Source organism: Maniola hyperantus, chromosome Z (genome assembly GCF_902806685.2).
Source record: "Maniola hyperantus chromosome Z, iAphHyp1.2, whole genome shotgun sequence".
Lineage (NCBI taxonomy): Eukaryota > Metazoa > Arthropoda > Insecta > Lepidoptera > Nymphalidae > Maniola > Maniola hyperantus.
Genome location: NC_048564.1, coordinates 767,570 through 789,662, shown reverse-complemented (window position 1 = coordinate 789,662; position 22,093 = coordinate 767,570). Strand labels below are relative to the sequence as shown.

The following is a 22,093-nucleotide window of genomic DNA, read 5'->3' as shown; positions in this document are numbered from 1 at the left end:
ACAGTGGTATTTTTTCGACATTTTGCACGATAATTCAAAAACTATGATGCATAAAAAATCAAAAAAAACTGTTTTAGAATGCACGAGTAAAGCCCTTTCATATTATGATACCCCACTTGATATAGTTATCTTACTTCGAAAATTGAAAATACAACAATTTTTAGTTCTTGACCACAATTTAGTTTTTTGTGTGATGTAACCACAAATTCACGGTTTTCAGATTTTTCTCCGAATGTTTGCTATAAAACCTACCTACCTACCAAATTTCATGATTCTAGGTCAACGGGAAGTAGATACCCTGTAGGTTTCTCGACAGACCGACAGACAGACAGACACACAGAAAACAAAGTCATCCTATAAAGAGTTCCGTAATAGGATCACTAAAATTAAAAGTATCAATATAAAAAGTATAAAATTAAAAATTTAAAGTAAAATTATTGTATCTGAATAATAATAAAAAACCGACCAAGTGGGAGTCAGACTCGTGCACCAAGGGTTCCATAATTATTACAGTCGTATTTTAACGACGTTTTGCACGATAAATGCAATTGCAATGCAATGCATTCAAACGTGCATGTATGTATGAAGTCGGGCAAACATAATAAGAAAAACTAGAAATCAAAGCGTGAAGCTCGCCTGACTTCAACATACACATTTTTTATATTTATTTTTTATTTTTCATGTACCGAAATTGTAGTTGTAGTGTTACATAGTAGTAATAAATTAAGTTACATTGGAAATGCTTAAATCTCTGCCTTCTTCTAGCTTCCCATTCAAGGTTGTCACCAAGTAAGGCGTATTAAAAAGTGGAATACGTGTTACGGTACTAGAATAATTTTAAAATGAATACAATAATCCTTAGTTAACATACACGTGTAGAAACAATTTTTTTTTTACTTTGCAGTGGTTTTATAAACCTCTCAGGAGTCAGGATTCCTTGTTTCGTCAGCTAAGCATCTAGATTTTGTCGAAAATAATAAGACAATAGTATATTAGTGTCCAGGCCGGATATACCGCATATTTTCAGCCGCTTCCTCAGCCACTGGATGGCGCGGGGATCGCGCGGTGGTACAACTTCTTACAAGAAACATTTTACAGTTTTACATGTATTAATTAAATAAGAAACATACAGTCGAATTGAGAGCCTCCTTTTTTTCTTGAAGTCGGTTAATAATAGATTACGCCACCAAATTGACTTTACTGCGCTTTTCGCCTTTGTAAATGTTACTTCTGCGATTCGAAAAAAATCCACCAATCACGTGCAAGTTGGTACCCGTGGTCGCGTCTTTCGATGCATAAGTACAATCTATGAGTGATTCAGCGTGGCGATATTCTCTTTGAATTCAGCCATTAGTTGTTTTAGCTTGTGGTGCAAAAAAATTATCTTTTAAAAACAGATATAAAACAAAGAAAATAGCCATGGAGAGCAAATTAACTACGGAGAAAGCTGCAGTTTCCCAAAACAACGAATTGGACAAGGACGTTAGTAGAATTCCGGATCCTCGTTCTCCTTTGCGTGAAATACCTCGGACGCCATTGCAGGTTCGTATGATGGACAATAAGGAAACGCTATAAACAGGTAGCCGGTTATTAAACTTCTTACTTTGGGAACCACTTGTTCTTCTCAATTTAGAATCTGGGTGTATTGAAATGAAATGAAATTTTTATTTGCAAGATACTTACTTAATTGGATTTACTTAATAAGATGTTAACATAAAATTAATAATTATCGTAATTAATAATATTAATGTTATGGGTTGTCTACTTGATCATTATTGACCCATTAAGAATACTTCCCCTTTTTGCAGAATTTCGATAATATCGATAATTGATTTCAGATTCAGTCTCTAAATAGTAACTTCTAAATACATATTTGGTAATGACTACCTACTAAATTTTTACTTAGCTACCTAAGTAAGTTTTTACTCAGTTAATGACTTTTAAAAATTCAAAGAATGGAAATTTGGCGATTTGTTGTTAATAAATTATCTAAGTAGGTAGCACTATGACTAATAATAATTTTAATGATTCCATGTTGGCATACTTTGTTCAATTTTGATGTCTGTTTACATATTTTATTAAATTTAATAATTGAGATTTACAGTTTCCATGGGATTTTCAAAAACTTAAATCCACATTCTTCATCTAGTCATGTATAATATAAAAACCGGCCAAGTGCGAGTCAGGCTCGCGCAATGAGGGTTCCGTACTACAGTCGTATTTTTTCGACATTTTGCACGATAATTCAAAAACTATGATGCATAAAAATAAATAAAAATCTGTTTTAGAATGTACAGGTGAAGACCTTCCATATGATACCCCACTTGATATAGTCACTCACTTACCTTTGAGAACATTATGTTTCCTCACGATGTTTTCCTTCACCGTTAAAGCAAGTGATATTTAATCAATTAAAACGAACATAGCTCCGAAAAATTAGAGTTGCGTGCCCGGGATCGGACCCTCGACCTCCTATTAGAAGGCGGACGTCCTATCACAGCTTTAAAAATAGCATGACTGAAGTCAATTTAGATTTTCAAATTTATCCAAGCGGGACCTTATTTAATTTAGTTAATTACTAGCTGATGCCCGCGACTTCGTCCGCGTGGTTTTACGTTTTTCAAAATCCCGCGGGAACTCTTTTATTTTCCAGGATAAAAAGTAGCCTATGTGTTGATCCAGGGTATAATCTATCCCCATTCCAAATTTTAGCCAAATCCGTCCAGTAGTTTTTGCGTGAAGGAGTAACAAACATACACACACACACATACAAACTTTCGCCTTTATAATAATATTAGTCTGATCTGATACATAGAATAAATTGTAATTTGTCTTCCTTTACAACAACAATCTCTAAACTAACTAAAGAGATTAACCAATAATTTCTGGGTACTTAAATTGTAAATTAAAAAAACTTTTTTTTTAATTTACAATCCTTATTTAATTATATAAAATATAATTTTATATAATTTAAAAAAAATATTTTTTATCTTCATTACAGAATGAAAATGATGGTGCAAAGCGTTATAATATAACTAAGAATGTTGACCTGCGAAAAATATTTGAAAATTATGAAGAAGAAGAAAAACATGTTCCTAAACAGCCACTCATGTCTGCATTTCTTAAATATAGTTTGAATTTTGGTGAAGATACAGGAAAAATACTCCATGAACTTGAGGACAATACTTGTGGAAGTCCTTGTCTCAATGTAAGTATACAGTAACAATTATTATGATTCTTCTTTTGAAGTAAGGTACAAACAGGTATTAATAATATAATAATAATAAAGCCTTTTATTACTGAAAAAAGATTAGATTAACAATATTATTTCATTACAATTTTAATAAGATACATGCTTATAGGTGTAAGTACATAATATAATTGCTTATAATTACAATAAACAGGTTGGTATACAATATTTTCCGGTTTTTAGGGTTCCATACCTCAAAAGGAAAACCGGAACCCTTATAGGATCACTTTGTTGTCTGTCTGTCTGTCGGTCTGTCAAGAACCCTACAGGGTACTTCCCGTTGACCTAGAATCATGAAATTTGGCAGGTAGGTAGGTTTTCTAGCTGACATTCGGGGAAAAATCTGAAAACCGTGAATTTGTGGTTACATCACACAAAAAAAATTAAATTGTGGTCATGAACTAATAATTAGTATTTCGAAGTAAGATAACTATATCAAGTGGGGTATCATTATGAAAGGTCTTCACCTGTGCATTCTAATACAGATTTTTATTTATTTTTAAGCATCACAGTTTTTAAATTATCGTGCAAAATGTCGAAAAATACGACTGTAGTACGGAACCCTCATTGCGCGAACCTGGCTCGCACTTGGCCAGTTTTTATTTTATTTTATAGAACACAATTTTTTATCACATTAATAACTTAATAATTAAATTTTTTGATACTAAATCACAATTTATAAAAATTAAAAAAAAACATTTACCTACTTATTTTTATTTTTATGGAAAGCTCAATTATGGAAATTATTATGGTATGTATTAATTGGTATGTATAATAGTTATATAATACTAATTTATAATTCAAATTTTATTATATATAACAATATTATCTTGTTTTTATTTATAATATTTATCAAAAATTACAGCATATTTTGCTTGAATATATGCACATTCATTGCAATGCATATTAATGAAGGAATGATTATTTAAAAAATGTGGTTATGCGGGGCATCCCTACCGCAATAGCCATCTCGGCCTGTCGCATACTATAATTGATTAAACTTCAAGTGCCAACTTCTCAACCATCGTCATTGATGATGACGAGTAACTACTGCACTTTTAGATTCGAATCTGCTCATTTAGGTATTTTTTTAGTTTTTTATTCAGATACAAGTTAGTTAAGTTAGCCCTTGACTGCAATCTCACCTGATGGTAAGTGACGATGAAGTCTAAGGTGGGAGCGGGCTAACCTGGAAGGAGTATGGCAGTTAAAAATTGTCGATGGTGAATTGATATTAAAGGAACGCTTAGAATAAATTATATCTGGCTTAGGTACCATGCAACGACTTCATGATTCAACTCCATGTCCCAACTCTTCAACCCTGATGATGCAGGATATTGCACTCCTAAGCCACTGTTGATTGTGGAATAATATTGTACAACAGCAATCTCTAAACTATGACCCTTATTACCTAACTAAAGAGATTAACCAATAATTTCTGTGTACTTAAATTGTAAATAAAAACAACTAATTTTATCTTTTATCTTCATTACAGGACCCTAGGTTTCCATATAAAGGTATTAATAGAAATCCAACTGTTGTTGCCAAAATGGAAGATACACTTAATGCTAGAAATGTTGAGGAACTGTCAGACTATGAATTGATTAAACTAATGCAAAATAGGTACACTGAACGAAATAAAACCAATGTTTCAGACAAGTTCTCTGATGTTAGTATCGACAGTAACAATTATTATGATTCTTCTGTTGAGGAAGAACAAAAAAGTCAAGATTTGGTACTTCCTAAAAAATTATATTATGATAAATTCACTGACTTGGCTCCTAATGACACACTCAAGGGAACCGATGAGTCATCAACTGTTTCCAATGAAGTCAATTTTGAAAAGGTTGAAACTGAAAAAGGAAACTCAAAGGAATATATTAGGGAAATTGAAACTGTTGATGAATGTATACAGATATCAGAGAATGTCAAAAATATTCCTTTGTTTCAAATTATCAAAGGCGACCCTAGGTCTCCATCTATAGGTATTGAGAGAACACCAGTTGTTGTTGCGGAAAAGAAAGGTACACTTGATGATGAAAATGTTGAGGAAACGTCAGAGGACTCATTGGTTAAAGTATTGCTACATATAATTACTGTAAACCGTCCAAGTAATGTTCCAGACTCTGAAGGTTTTCTTATTCATGAGGACGAATCTAACTCACTTAATAATACATCAAAAAAATCTAAATCGGCAAGCAGCAGTAGGTCTAGAATTCCATTACTGTGTAAGAAAAATGAAAATAAAAATGACGGTACCAAAAATAAGGGAAAACAAAAAGAAGTTTCTCGTATCCCAAGATTGGAGTCCTTGGTCAAGCAACGTAATATGGCCAGGAAGCAGTGTCTCATTGAGGAACGCAACTAAATCTGTACGCTTAGTATAAGATTTTACGTCTCACTAAACGTTTCTAGAATTCGAGATTCGAAACACAATAACGTCAAAGTAAAATGGACCTAAAACGCCTTGAATTGAAGTCAAAAATTCAATTCCACTGATTTTAATTTCGCAACGCTTCCGCTTGGAGCGCTGGCTGTAGATGTGTAGACAAACTTGAGCTTTAAAACAAGGCAGTTAAGATCCAGTTTACTATAACGCGGAAGTGTTTCGACACTCGAATACTATCAACGTTGGTGAGACATAAAATCCCGTACTAAGCGTACAGCTATTAGTGGTGACTGAACACCACCACAGTTTCACAAGGACAAATGGGACAAAGATAATAGTATTGATCTGTAAAATATGTTTTTGATAAACTTATCAACTAATTTCTAACTAACTAATTTCTAAGTTAAATTAACTAATTTCTAAGTTAACTGTGATCATATCTCTTTTGGAAGAAATTTCTTTTTCACCTTAGATAGTAAAATACTTTTAGTTCACTAAAAAAGGCACCAAAATGAAACCTCATTTTTGGAAGTCTAATAGAAGTTAGAACTTAAAAATGAGTTTCTGTTTAAAAAGTTATTTTTATTTTTATTTTATTTTAGTTAGTTTAGAGTTTGTGTACAACGGAATAAGCCACAATATATCGCATTATTTTCAACAGTATAAATGCATAATAAATGCATAAAGGGCTTATGCATTTATTTAGTAAGTCTGTAAAAGTTAAGATTATAGTACAAATAAATACGTTTTGCATTAATTTAGACTGTGTTTTCATAATTAACTAGCTTATTCCTGCGACTTCGTCCGCGTGGACTACACAAATTTCATACCCCTATTTTAACGCCTTAGGGGTTGTATTTTCAAAAATCCTTTCTTAGCGGATATCTACATCATAATAGCTATCTGCATGCCGAATTTAGCAAAATCCGTCCAGTAGTTTGAGCTGTGCGTTGATAGATCAGTCAGTCAGTTACCTTTTATTTCACCTTCTTAGGGGGGGATTTTTCAAAAATGCTTTTTTAGCAGATGCCTACATCGTAATAGCTATCTGCATGCCAAATTTCAGCCCGATCTGTCCAGTACTTTGAGCTGTGCGTTGATAGTTCAGTCAGTCAGTCAGTCACCTTTTCCTTTAATATTATTAGATTATAACAGTAATCATTAATAAATTTTGTGAAACTACTAAAATTATTACCTGTGTTTTAGTTTTCATGGTATCTATATATTATACAAAAGGAAAAGCTGACTGACTGACTGATCTATCAACGCACAGCTCAAACTACTAGACGGATCGGGCTGAAATTTGGCATGCAGACATCATGCAGATAAGCATTGGCTGCATGCCAAATTTGATTCACTAAAGGAATTTTAAAGGATTTTTGAAAATTCAACTCCCAACGGCGGTTACGCACTTATCCGATCCAAGTCCGTGAAAATACGTTCCTGTTTGTTATATATGGTAGCTTTTGAAATATGCCGTAGATATTTTTATAACCGTATTTTCACGGATTCGGATCGGATGAGTGCGTGATCGCTTTACGCTTACTTGGAGGGGAAAGGAGTCAGTGTAATTTTGGCTAATAATTTTTATTAAAAAAAACACTTCGTTCATCGGCGTTCTTCCCACTGGGTTTTGCCTTTCGCATTTGTCTGCTGATACAACAAAACAAAGTGAGGGGTCACGGCTAAACGATAAGACAGTTCCGTGTAGCTCCTTAGTGCGAGTTGGACTTCTCGACAACGTTGACACATTTCGAGAATCGAAACAATTCTTCAGAGTACAACACTTTCGCTTGGAGCTCTGGCTGTACGTGTATACTACGCGAAAGGTCAAAACCTGCACAACCTCCGCGCTAACCCGGTATGGGCGAGCACAGGAGACATGCGGGTGTGCGGGGCATCTCTCCGTCTCATATCCCGATTGCCATCTCTACCTGTCGTGGACGCATGGACGAACTTGAGATTAAAAACAATCCGGTTAAGGTCCATTTTCTAGGGTTCTGTACCTCAAAAGAAAAAAAGGAACCACTTTTTTGTCCGTCTGTCTGTCCGTCTATCGTGTCTGTCGCATCAGTCACGAAAATTCGAATATTTCCTGATGACCTCGAATCATGAAATTTTGCAGGTAGGTAGGTCTTATAGCACAAGCAAAGGAAGAAATCAGAAAACAGTGAATTTGTGGTCATCATCATCACAAAAAAATGTGTTCACGAAAAAATTGAATTAACTAAATATGTATATATAAAATTCAAAACCCTGACTGACTGACTGATTTATATATCAACGCACAGCCTAAATAAACCGCTGGTCCTAGAGACATGAAATTTGGAGGGTGTGTTCTTTGTACAGATCCATCGAGAAAGGATTTTTCGAAATTCCACCTCTAAGTGGGTTAAATGGGGGTTGGAAGTTTATGTGAAAGTCCATAGGTTTTTGAAGTTACAGATGTGAAAATCTGGATTTAGATTATTAGTTATAAATAATAAACCATTTCAGAAAATTCACCCTTAAGAGTGGTAAAATGAAGGATGAAAATTTATATGGTGAAATGGGGGTTGGAAGGCTATATGAAAGTCCTACGTTTTTTAAATTAAAACGTGAAAATCGGTATTTAGATTATCAGCTTTAATTAAAATCTGTAGGTAGGTACTCTTATTTTATTACGAACTTGAAATTTGGAAGGTAGGTTATTTCTTTGGGTTAGGTGTCAGCTAAGAAACGGCTTTGAAAAAATGCTCCCTAAGGGCACCCCCTAAATGGGGGTTGGAAAGTTATCGAAATCGAAAGCGAAATCGATCAACATTGGTGACATGTAAAACCTCATACTAAGCACTCAAGAGATAACACGGTGTCTTAAATACCTACTCTATAATATAGATATATCGAGGTTTACTTACAATGTAAACTGTGGCCACATCATGAAGCAAAATATAATACTTATATGACTACATTAGTTGTCGCGTGAAGGAGTGAAAAGATGGGACAGGAATCCTGGACTATACGGGATAAAAAGTAGCCTATGCTAGCCTGGGATGCAAGCTACCTCTGCAACTATTTTTTATTTAAATTTAATTTATTTTAATTTATTTATTATAATGCACACGTATCTAATATAAAAATTTCTATCTCGCCAAACTGCACATCACTAACTTATCGGCGATACTTATCATAATGGATTAAAGGTCTGTACGCACCCAAGCTGCGCTGCGCGTCACTGCACGTCGCGGCACAGAGCGTCAAAATATTATTTCTATCACTTTGTATGGCGCATATCGCACTAAAGCGGCGCTGCACAGCGCTTCACCGCGCGTTGCCGCGCGTCGCGGCTGGGAGAATATTGTGAAGCGCAGCGAAGCGACGCGCGTTGCAGCGACGCTAGTGCGACATACCCAGCGGCGCGTCGCGTCGCTTCAGAATGCGTACGGGGCTCGGATAAGATACACGCGCATCGAGTTAAGTATTTAATGTATAGGCGTGATAGACCTCAAAATAAATAACGTAGTTTTAATTTTTGGCACATGACGAGCTCTTAAAAGTATATCCTCAAAATTCCCAACCCCTAGGATGTCGGCTTCCACCCTTTCCCTCTTCAATGTCGCTCATCTTGCGACGTTGTTGTTCGTACGCTATCGGGCATAGAAGTGACGCGCAAGTGACGCGAGCTGCCGCGTACTGCAGCTGTAGTGCGGTAGGTACCGTGAGTGGCCTGAAGTGACGCGCCCTGCAGTCGGACTGAAGCGACGCGCAGCGCAGCTCAGGTGCGTACAGATCTTTACTATTATTATTTTTAAATATATTAATTTCACTGTATTCAGTTGGCGAAGGAGTCCTTAATAAAAACTTCTTTTAGTTCCCCCTATAGGTGGATTTAGATTTTTACTAAGCATGCTACGCAGACATAGTCAGGCCGCAACGCTAGACGTGTCTGCATCACGCGTTCCCACACTCGCCGCAGAAACTGACATCTGACGCGGCACAAATCGAGGGATCGCGACCACCGTCCGCGAGGACTATAGGCATAAGTACGCTACATGTCGAGATGGCGATCGGTAAGGGAACGCCGCACACCCGCACAACCCCCGCTATAGCCCGGTGCGGGCGAGCGCGAGTGACGTGCGGGTGTGCGTGGCGTCCCCCCGCCCCATGTCCCGATTGCCATCTCGACCTGGTCGCGTATTATAGCTACACACATCACAATTAGCAATAGAAGCCTCCGCCACCGCCACATATTGGCGGAGCAATTAGGATAATTGTATGACATCTATCTGCTATACTTATACCTAATAATATGACGGACTACTATCCATACTAATATTATTAATGCAAAAGTGTGTCTATCTGTCTATCTGTATGTTTGTCTGTCTGCTAGCTTTTCACGGCCCATCTGTTTAACCGATTTTGATGAAATTTGGTATAGAGATAGCTTGCATCCTGGGGAAGGACATAGGCCAATATTGATCCCGGAAAATTAAATAGTTTCCACGGGATTTTTAAAAACCTATATCCACGCGGACGAAGTCGCGGGCATCATCTAGAACTACATGTATATGCCGGAATAGTGGGAACTCGCGCTGTCTATATTAGTCTTACACTCTCCAGTTTGAGATACGAGTCTAGCGTCCACGTGTCCCGCCCGACGCCCACGTGGTCAAATCAAAGAAACCTTGACACTATCTGACTTCTATTTTAATCGTATCAAAAAGTACGAAAAGTACCCATTGACTCGTGCTTTTAGTAGACACTAGCTTATGCTCGCGACTTCGTCCGCGAGGACTACGCAAATTTCAGACCCCTATTTCACCCCCTTAGTCATTGAATTTTCAAAAATCCTTTCATAGCGGATGCCTACGTTATAATAGCTATCTGCATGCCAAATTTCATCCCGATCTGTCCGGTAGTTTGAGCTGTGCGTTTATAGATACTGATCTATCAACGCACAGCTCTGACTGCAGTCAGTCAATCAGTCAGCCAACCTGACTGATCAATCAACGCACAGCTCAAGCTTTTGGACGGATCGGGCTGAAATTTGGCATGCAGATAGCTATTATGACGTAGACATCCGCTAATTCAAATGGAATGACTATGAAATGGAGAACGATAGATTGCATATTTTATACTTTCTTAAAACAGGCCCGGTATTTCACGGAATGACTAGGTACTTTATAGAATCACTGTACCTATTTAATACATTTCCGGTAACATGTACAAGTTTTATTGTTTGCCGCATTAAAGACTCCGTGGGGAAAAATACACTAGATACTCACTACCTATTGTATTGTATGTATTTATTTCTTGTAGTCGCGCTTTCAATGGTGCATTTATGTAACCGGCTTGGGAAAACTATACTTGTATGTATGACGTATAATCCGCGACAGGTTGAGATGGCAGATGGCAGATGGAAGCATGAGTAAGTAGACCGCTGGCTGACACAAGCACTCAGCGGCCACGGGGTGTTCAACACCTACCTCTTCGCAATAGGGAAAGCGCCTACTGAAAATTGCTACTTTTGCGGAGAGGAAGACACCCCGAGACACGCGATTTTTTAGTGTCCCGCGTGCGCGGATCTTAGAGAAGCAGCACAGGGAGCAAGTGACAGTGTCAATGCCCAAAATCTGGTAGCCTGTGTGGTGTCAAGCGAAAATGAGTGGCACAGATACGGTCAGATGCTGAGAGCCATAATGTTGAGAAGGGAAGATAGAGAAAAACAAGAAAAAAAGGAGAGAGAGCAACCAGAGGGTCAGCACGAAGTAATGTTACACGGTTCCGTGCTGATCTCGCAGAGGGGGAGGTCTTTTTAGTCCGTGCGAGTCGGACACACCCTGTCGATAGACAGAAGTCCATTAGGGATTTTTCCTCATCCTAGAAAAAAAAAGGTTGAGATGGCAATCAGAGTACGAGGCGGGGGGACACCTCGCACACCCGCACTCGCCCGCACCGGGTTAGTTCCCTTCCCGATTGCCATTTCAACCCGACGCGTACTATACTTGAAATATGTAGGTATATAGGTACCTTCGTGTACCTACTAGCTTATGTCAGTTTCTACACATGTCAGCTGTGGACAAAGTTTACCAAGCGCAGCTATAATGCACTTAGGGTACAATATAACAACGCCTTCCGCATCCTAATGAAGCACCCGCGTTTCTGCAGTGCTAAAGCTATGTTTGCTGCTGCGAGAGTCCCTGACTTCTTCGGCATCCTTCTGGAAAAGACTGACACACAGTACAAACGCTATCTTGTGTGCTGTTGTAGAGGATCTTAGTAATCCTTTTACAAAACATTGGTCAAACCTGCATCGGTGCGACAATAACACCTTTACTTAGATTAGTTTTTTAAATTGTTAGCTCCATTTTTTTACATTTATATTATATTCTAATCAATTCTAATATTAATTTAATCCGCTTCATACTGTGTATAATGTTATGGGTTGTATTTTCATTGCCTGAAATAAAAATTATTTATTATTTATTATTATTATTATGCCCGTGCCTTCGTCAACGTGGACTACATAATTTTAGAACCCGTATTTTACCTACCCCCTTAGGGTTTGAATTCTCAAAAATCCTTTCTTAACGGATGTCTACGTCATAATAGCTATCTGCATGCATGTTTGCCTTTCAGCCAGATCGGTTCAGTTGTTTCAGCAACTGTGCAGCACAGTATCAGTGCATTGAGTGCACAGTGCAGTTGTTTCAGCAACTGTGCAGCACAGTATCAGTGCATTGAGTGCACAGTGCAGTTGTTTCAGCAACTGTGCAGCACAGTATCAGTGCATTGAGTGCACAGTGCAGTTGTTTCAGCAACTGTGCAGCACAGTATCAGTGCATTGAGTGCACAGTGCAGTTGTTTCAGCAACTGTGCAGCACAGTATCAGTGCATTGAGTGCACAGTGCAGTTGTTTCAGCAACTGTGCAGCAAAGTATCAGTGCATTGAGCGCACAGTGCAGTTGTTTCAGCAACTGTGCAGCACAGTATCAGTGCATTGAGTGCACAGTGCAGTTGTTTCAGCTGTACTGTGCGTTGATAGCGCAATCAGTCCGTCAGTCAATTACGTTTTCCTTTCATATACTTAGGTATATATTTAGCTAAACACTTGCATTTATAATATGGGTTGGGTTTTATTATTTACTAGAGGATGCCTGTGACGGGGACCTTAATCTGTAATCCATCCATCCAATCCATCAGCCTGTTTGCGTCCACTGCTGGACATAGGCCTTTCCAAGAGCGCGCCACCAAACACGGTCCTCCGCCTTCCTCATCCAACCGCTCCCCACCACCTTCTTCAGGTCATCGGTCCAGCGGGCGGGGGGTCGGGGGGTCGTCCTACACTGCGCTTACCGGTACGCGGTCTCCACTCCAGAACACGTCTGCCCCATCGGCCATCGGTTCTGCGACAGACATGGCCTGCCCATTGCCACTTCAGCGCGCTAATCCTTTGAGCTATGTCGGTCGCTTTTGTTCTTCTGCGAATTTCCTCGTTCCGGATTTTATCCCTGAGAGTGATACCCAACATAGCTCGCTCCATAGCACGTTGAGCGACTTTTAGTTTGTGGACGAGGCCAACTGTCAGTGTCCACGTTTCCGCTCCATACGTTAATCTGTAAGGTATGTTTTAAATCCCGTGGGAACGGGGAACTCCTTGGTTTACAGGTATATAAGGTAGCTCATGTTAGTTTCCGGGATGCAAGCTATCTTTGTATCCTTCATAAAAATCGGTCAAACGGATGGGCCATGAAAATCCAGCAGATAGACAAATAGACAGACACACTTTCGCATCACTAAGCATATTATAAATGCGAATGGCAATGATCTATCATTTATCAAAAACGGTTGAACCGTTAAGTAGTTACGAGCGAACATAGGAATGTACACACACCAACATACACATAACCCTCCTTTTGGGCTTCGCCGTAAGCGAGTAAAAAATACGAGTATAGATACTGGTAACGTAACTAAGTAGGTATAGATAGGTAGATAAAATATAATCCTATGCCGGATAGCGAAGCCGCGAGGGGATCGCGAAAGTGGGAAGCGGAGAAGAAGGGGGGAGAGGGGGGGGGGGTATTTAACAAGAGACAATCCTCTAGCCGCGACCTCAAGTTGTAACCGAGTTATGTGCTCTCTGAACTCGAATAACCTTTACAAGGTTTCTGTCTGTGCATATACTGCATACAATGCGAGAACTTACTCGCCATATTGGCTAAATGTGTCAACTGTCTTGACCTATACGGTGAATTTGTGGTCACAGAAAAAAAAATAGTATTAAAATGTGTTCATGAACAAATAGTAGTATCACAGTATAACGAAAGTGGTAGTATTGTCAATTTTCAAAGTTAGATAACTATGCGAAGTGGGGTATCATATGACAGGGTTTACAATCGTGCATTTTAATTTTTTTTTTTTTTAAAGAATATTAGCCATATTAAATTACTGATATTCCCCCTTTCCTCTCCAATTAAGCGTCAGGCTTGTGCTAGGAGTAGGTACGACAATAGTGCAACGGGCGGGATTTGAACCGTCGACCTTTCGGTTTTCAGTCCACTCCTATACCGGTTGAGCTATTGAGGCTCTTAAATCAGAGTTTTATTTATTTTTATGCATAACATTTTCTGATTTATCGTCCCAAATGACGAAAAAATACGACTGTAACACGGAACCCTCGGTGCGTGAGTCTGACTCGCACTTGGCCGGTTTTTTTCGCTTCTCATTTAGATTTAAGTTTATTCAATAGAATAATCTGTTATAATAATACCTTCCAAACTTTATTTAAAAAAAACCGGCCAAGTGCGAGTCAGGCTCGCGCAATGAGGGTTCCGTACTACAGTCGTATTTTTTCGACATTTTGCACGATAATTCAAAAACTATGATGCATAAAAATAAATAAAAATCTGTTTTAGAATGTACAGGCGAAGACCTTTCATACGATACCCCACTTGATATAGTGACTCACTTCGAAAGTTGAAAATACTAATTATTAGTTCATGACCACAATTTTTTTTTATTTGTGTGATCTAACCCTAAATTCACGGTTTTCAGATTTTTCCCCAAATGTCAGCTATAAGATCTACCTACCTGCCAAATTTCATGATTCTAGGTCAACGGGAAGTACCCTGTAGGTTTCTTGACAGACAGACAGACAGACAACAAAGTGATCCTATAAGAGTTCCGTTTTTCCTTTTGAGGTACCTACGGAACCCTAAAAAACTGGTTAAGTTTAATGAAGTAAATTTTCCAAGAAATTGTAACAGTTAGGTTGACCCTGTAATCTTATAAAGACTAACTGCCGTATTCAGAGTCGCTTAATCGTTACTTAAGTTTACTTAAAACGCGACAGAGCTATATCTCTCACATAGATCTGTCTCGTTGTAACTCAATCTTAAATAACGATTAGCGAACTACCAGGTTAGTTGGCTGTTGGGCGTAGATAATGACATTAGGGTCATGAAGTCAGTCGTGCCAAATGGCAGGCATAGACGAAGTGTTACCTTATAGCTAGTAAGTACTAGCTTATACTCGCGACTTCGTCCACGTGGACTACACAAATTTCCAATTTCTATTTTACCCCTTAGGAATTGAATTTCCAAAAATCCTTTCTAAGCGGATGCCTACATCATAATAGCTATCTGTATGCTAAATATCAGCCCGAGCCGTCCAGACTGATGTATCAACATGCGTTGATAGATCAGTCAGTCAGTCAGTCACCTTTTCCTTATACACACCACACACATACATGTGTGTGGTGTGTACCTGTATGGCACAACTTTCAAAGAATTAACGTGTTTTCTTTCTTTCTTTCTTCTTCTTCTTTACTGAAAGTCGTAAAAACGCTGGCATTTTAGCCATAGTCCATAACATTTTCTACATCGTTGCGTACAATGTTCTGATCTTCTGCCTAGTGCAGTTAGCGTTATTACATAATTAGATAAGTGCGGAGTGGAGTCAAGAGCGAGGTCGAAACGATTGGCGTCCAGTCGACCAAATGCTATACACGTTGGTCGTAGGTCTTCCATCCATACTCCATACTAATATTATAGATGCAAAAGTGTCTCTGTCTGTTTGTCTGTCTGTCTGCCTGCTAGCTTTTCACGGCCCATCCGTTCAATCGATTTTGACGAAATTTGGTACAAACATTGCTTGCATCCCAGGGACGGACATAGGCTACTTTTTATCCCGGAAAATTAAAGAATTCCCACAGGATATGAACAAACTCTGAGGCATGCAGGTTTCTTCACGATGTTTTCCTTCACCGTTATAGCGAGTGATATTTAATTACTTAAAACGCATATAGTTATGTGCGTTAGAGGTGCGTGCCCGGGATCGAACCCCCGACCTCTGATTAGAAGGCGGACGTCCTAACCACTAGGTTATCACAGCATTTAACTCCCGTCAATAATTTGTTGAAATTTACGTGATTGGTACTGAATAATATAAACCACCGTTTAGTTTACCCTATGAAGGATTTGAAATACTGTTTTTTTAGGGTTCCGTACCTCAAAAGGTAAAAAGGAACCCTTTTAGGATCGCTTTGTCGTCTGTCTGTCTGCCCGTCTGTCCGTCGTGTCTGTTAAAAAAACCTATAGGGTACTTTCCGTTGACCTAGAATCATGAACTTTGGTAGATAGGTAAGTAGGTCTTATACCACATGTAAAGGAATAATTTGAAAACCGTGAAATTGTGGTTAGACCATAAAAATAAAAACCGACTTCGATACACAAACACTAAAAATTGAAAAATAATTTAATTTATTACCGAATATATTATGTATACAAGAGTTAATATAGTTCCATAATAAAACTTTTTGGTGCCGGTGCCAATTAGCTTTAGCTGCGCGAATCGTCTAGACTTCATATTTTTATGAGACTCCACAATGACACCTCATTGGTATGGCGTCTTCGAGTAATCGGGGAACATACATAAAAAATAAAAAATAAAAAATAAAAAAGATTCCGACGAATTGAGAACCTCCTCCTTTTTTTGAAGTCGGTTAAAAAGTACCTAATTAAAATGTGTTCACGAAATTTTCCGCGAACAAATTTTAAAGGAGGTTGTTTTAAAGGAGCAAATACTGAGTTCATTAAAATTCTGAGTGCACTTTTTAGTAGAAGCTGCTTTCCGAACCTTACTCAACAAGTTCGAAGTTTTCATAGAACGTAGCTTTAGTTTTAAGTTTATGTTGAGATAATTAATTAAGTATTAATTAGTAATAATTGAACTCTGCCGCTTACGCTGTTAGAAAGATGGAAACCGCAAAGATAGTATATTTTGCTTACTTCCATAGTATTATGTCTTATGGAATCTTAATATGGGGTGAAGCGGCAGATATTGGGAGAATTTTTGTATTACAAAAAATGGCAATACGCGCAATTTATAACTTAAGACCACGCGATTCCCTTCGAGAAATTTAAGGAAATAGATATCCTTACAGTAGCCTCTCAATATATTTATAATAACATAATTTTTGTAGGACAAAATATTCTTAGTTACAAGAAAATTGGTGATCTACACAATAGGCTAACTAGAAACAGTAACAAGCTTGCAGCTCCTACCTTCCGCCTCAGGAAAGTCAAAAAGTCATTTGTGGGTATGGGTATAACCTTTTATAATAAAATCCCGCAAACTATTTTGGACTTACCTTTGCACAAGTTTAAAAAATCTATTAAAAATATACTCCTGAAAAAAGCATTTTACACAATAATTGAAGATTATCTAAATGATAAAAGAGCGTGGATTCGACCTCCAGCTCGTTCCAGCAACGCACAAGACTGCAAATACTTTTGTATACATGGCATAATCTAGTACAATTATTAAATTTTAATATCAAACATTTGAAAAGAGTAACCGCCGAGTTTCTTGCTGGTTCTTCTCGGTAGGAAAGGCATTCCGAACCAGTGGTAGATGCATCCGACTATTCGAAAGTACTTGTAAAAGTTTATTTGAATAAAAAAGATTGTTATTTTATTTATTTATTTTATCTCAACTTTATCATGTCACAAACCTAACAAAAATGTTACCTATTTTGAATAAATGATTTGACTTTGAACCGGTGGTAGTCTTGACATCAAATACCTTATATACCTATTATAAATGCGAAAGTGTGTTTGTTTGTTGGTTTATTGGTTTGTCCTTCAATCATGTCGCAACGAAGCAACGGATTGAGGTGAATTTTTGCATGGGTATAGTTGAAGACCTGGAGAGTGGAGTGACACAGGCTACTTTTTATCCGGGAACATGAAAGAGTTCCGACGAAGTCGCGGGCATCAGCTAGTAATTCATAACTTGTCTGCTGTCCTACATGAAATAAATAAATGCATTTCATTTCATGATTATTTAATTGGCGGCCATTAAATTCTTTGCCGGAACAAGTAAGGTGCAATTTTACAGGAAGCCCGCCGGTAGGGTTGCCAGGCATCCGGCTTTAGCCGGACATGTTTGACTTTACAGGGTTCCGTACCCGAAGGGTACGAACGGTAACCAATTACTAAGCCTCCACTATCCGTCCCGTCCGTCCGTCTGTCTGTCCGCAGGGGCTACCTATCTCGTGAACGAAGAAAGACGGACAGAGCTGCCATGACATTTAAAAAAAAATGTGTCACTTCCATACGTAGTAGTACCTACTTCCAACTTCTTTGGTCACTTCTAGTAAGATTCATTCATACGCGAGTCCAACTGGCACTTAACCGACTTTTTTTAAGATCGTGTCCAGCCAAATATTTATGTAACCAGCCTTTTTGGCTTCCATTATTAAACAATTAAAATGCATCATATTATGCATAAAAATAAATAATTTTAGTTCATACCACAATTTTTTTTGTGTGATGTAACCACAAATTCACGGTTTTCAGATTTTTCCCCTGATCTGCTATAAGACCGACCTACCTGCCAAACATGATTCTAGGTCAATTGGAAGTACCCTGTCGGTTTCTTGACAGATAGACAGACAACAAAGTGATCTTATAAGGGTTCCGTTTTTCCCTTTGAGGTACGGAACCCTAAAAACGAATGTTATTTCATATTTTTAAATTTATACTTCTGTCGGCAGTCCCCATTAACTACCATTTTTTTTAACTTGAGTTATTATTGTTATTATATATAGTATTGAGTTAAAACGTAGGCATAGCGTAAAAAAATATGTTTGTACAAAAAGATATGGCCGCCTTCCAGGGCAAGATGCAAGAGGCAAGAAGAAGACAAGAGTGAATAGGCATCTTCTAGGCAAGCGCACTCCATCTTAGGCTGCATCATCACTTGCCAGGTCTGGGTTGCAGCCGCAAGTCTATAAATAAAAAATAAAAAAAAAGATGCCCGGTCTACTTAATAAAGCGCCGAATCCGGATTTTGTACTTAAGAGCGTGGCGACCCTAACCTCGAGTTGCATTTAAAATGATGCTTGGCTACGAGGGCAATTATTTGCTGTAGCCTTAGCATCTAATAATATATAACTAACTGACTCAGCTCGGCTTCGAGTGGAATTTTTGAAAATCAGCGAGGAGCGAAACACGTACGAAGCGATTTGCTGCATCGTCTCTAATCAGAACCGCTAGGATATGGAACGTCCTTTCAGTCAGTTTTCCCTTTCACATGAGTACCTTTAAGGCGAAATGCGTCCCGAAAGTTGTGTTGAGACTTGAGAGACACATTTCGGATGTTCAAAGAATCAAGTTTTGGCCTCAAAAACCACAAATTTGTTTACTTATTTAATTTTTAATATTATAATATTCTTTAGTGAATTACGAGAACCAAAACACGATTGGCAGTATTTGGCCCGATACAAAAAAAAATCGCGAAGTTTCCCCAAAATACGCTTTTTTACACGACCATTAGGAGAAACCCCAGTTTTATTCGATTGATATAAAACCAATTTCAATAAAATTCGTATTCACATTCAGCGTTTAATAGACATGTGTCCGCTATAGCTAAACTTAACTGAAAACCGCTGCAGTGCCTATAGCGTACCGTAGCGTTATTGTCGTAGCTAGCAACGGTTTTCACCTAACATCTATGACGAACCACCTGACAACGCAACGCTGCCAACTGGCAACTGACAATGCATTGTTTGGTTTTTTGGTAACTAGAAACGCAATAATTATGCCTTCTCTTTCTTTCTTTCACTGAAAGCTGAGAAGGAGCGGTTATTGGCTACCGGCTTAGTAACTAAGAACTTGGTAAACCAAAGCCGACCTTATCTCTATTACGCTAAGGCTTAACTGTACAAGTACTTGTCCATTACACTTTGATCTATCAATATTAATATAGTTAGCCTTAGAATCATAGAGATAAGGTCCTCTTTGGTTTATCAATCTTCGTGAAATGTTTTTGGTTAACTGGACTGTGGCAAACTATTTGTGCAGGCGTCCACTATAGTTTGACCTATGTCAATGATCAAATTAAACTTTGCTGCTATGAACTTAAGGTTGTGATTACTTCACGATATTCATGAAAGTAAAATTGGTTTTATTTTAGTGAATATGTGCGCGCTAGCTATGCAGACGGTATTGATACGGCAGCTAGCTTAGTTACTACTACGGAAACCGCTGCGCGTTGCGCATATTAAATTAGTTGAAACACAACTCTGATACCGATATTCGGCAACGGTTATCAATATCGGTATTGAAACTAAATAACTGTTGATTAACCGTTGACATAAATAGCCAATAACGCCCATCTTTAGCGTTTAATACACTAAGTGACTAAGGGATTACGGTATTATTTTATGGTAACAGAGCACATAGGAATTTAAATATAAATATTTATAAAAAGCTTGCACCTTTGTGCTCGGGCGGCCCAGACTATCGCTCCCATACCCCTTCAGTCGCCCGCAACCATTGAATTACTATGTACTAACGCGTCTTAAGGTGCTGATAAACTTGAGCATTCACTTGTAATGAGCATTCTTGCGAATGCTCATTCACACAAAAATACGAGAACATTTTAGCGAGCATTCTATCGTGCATTCTGGCGAGCATTCTAGCGAGCACACGCGACCGTCAAGTCTGACATTTTCATGAAGAATAGACGAGCATTCGCTAGAATGCTCAAAATGTTCGTAGCAATATTTGGCTCTATGCTTGGCTCGGCTCGTTGTTCAGTTCGACTATAATAAAAACGGCGAATGCTCGATGTTCTGTTACAAGTGAATGCTCAAGTTTATCAGCACCTTTAGATAGTCAAGAGTGAATAGGCATCTTCAAGGCAAGCACACTCCATCGGCTGCATCATCACTTGCCACCAGGTCTGATTGCAGCCAAGCGCTAGTCTATATTATATTTTAAAAAAAGTATTTGTTCATTTTCAACCGCATGCCCAAATAACAATTTAAAACAGTTCCTACAACTAGTTTTATATGTTATGACAATGTACCTGCGCAGAAATCTTTACATTTTCGCATGGCGCGAAAATATCTCAGCCAATCCGACGCGCGTCCGTCCGCTATTGGTTGTTGCCTACGCGCCATTTTTTTTTACAGGCGGATTATGAGCGAGATAGTAGGTACGAGTTCCTGTTGTTCTGGTCTTTGAAATCTTAACGTCAAGCAATAAGGTCTGTATTTCAAGTTTTCTGTGCAACTGAATTTTGCCGATGACAGATAATAATAGTAGTATTAAGTCCTGCAAATTGCTATTGCGCTGGAACCATGGCTCATTAAAATAGAAATGACGTCTGTTTGACGCCATTTGACGTATATTTAAGTAAAAATATACCATCAGCTCGAAACTTCAGTCTAGTGCTGACGTCACTAAAACGGCGTTCACGCGCATTAGCAATTTGCGGGACTTATACCAGCTACCGTACGTAAAGTGATTAATTCCATTTATGAAGAAAATATGATCTTACTTATCTAGTGTCACACAAGCAACGCGTGAATTTTAATTGTTTTCTATATTTGCAGTTTGCTATTGACGTAGCAACTAAGGACCACTAATCGCGAAAGGTCATGGCCACTTCGGCTTTAATGTACAAACAATATAATATACCTACTGTTTATAAGAGTCGAGTGCGCTATCAAAGGTTTTTTACTCGTCTACCTAGTCGTACTTCAAATCCAAAAGGAAGGAATATGATTTTAGCTGTCGTATTTACTAGTGATAGGCACAGTGTTTTAGGCATGCCTACCCATCAATGACCATTGTAAATTTTTTGTAAATATAATTTTTTGGTAATATGTTATGTATGTTTAACTGCCGTAATCAGAGTCGCTAATCGTTACTTAAGATTGAGTTAAAACAAGACAGATTTATGTGAGAGATATAGCTTTGTCTCGTTTTAACTAAACTTAAGTAACGATTAAGCGACTCTGAGTACGGCTGTAAAAGTGCACACTAAGTATTTTTTATATTCTTGACCGAGCGAAGCAAGGTCTCTGAGTCTACTATAGTGAAATTGAACTTGTCCGTCTGCCCGCCTGTCAGAGCTAAAGAGCAGAGAACTCCTGAATTACTAAACTTCATTACTTCACATTT

The 22,093-nt window shown here is 38.2% G+C and overlaps 2 protein-coding genes across 4 annotated transcripts in view; one reads left to right on the top strand and one right to left on the bottom strand.

Annotated features, from left to right (window-relative positions):
* Window positions 1-22,093, bottom strand: part of alpha-Man-IIb (alpha-Mannosidase class II b) — a 71,142-nt gene that overhangs the window by 36,941 nt on the left and 12,108 nt on the right. The window lies entirely within an intron of this gene.
* On the top strand, window positions 1,308-6,399 carry LOC138404571 (uncharacterized). Its single transcript, XM_069508981.1, has 3 exons — window positions 1,308-1,542; window positions 3,002-3,208; window positions 4,746-6,399. Exons 1-3 carry the CDS (start codon window positions 1,420-1,422, stop codon window positions 5,616-5,618), a joined length of 1,203 nt encoding a protein of 400 aa, XP_069365082.1. The 5' UTR covers window positions 1,308-1,419; the 3' UTR covers window positions 5,619-6,399.

Excerpts from the sequence above, each read along its gene's own strand:
- LOC138404571 (XM_069508981.1), top strand. The coding sequence starts at position 1,420 with ATGGAGAGCAAATTAACTACGGAGAAAGCTGCAGTTTCCCAAAACAAC. Across the intron at positions 1,543-3,001 it reads TACCTCGGACGCCATTGCAG|AATGAAAATGATGGTGCAAA; the intron begins GTTCGTATGATG and ends TCTTCATTACAG. Across the intron at positions 3,209-4,745 it reads GTGGAAGTCCTTGTCTCAAT|GACCCTAGGTTTCCATATAA; the intron begins GTAAGTATACAG and ends TCTTCATTACAG.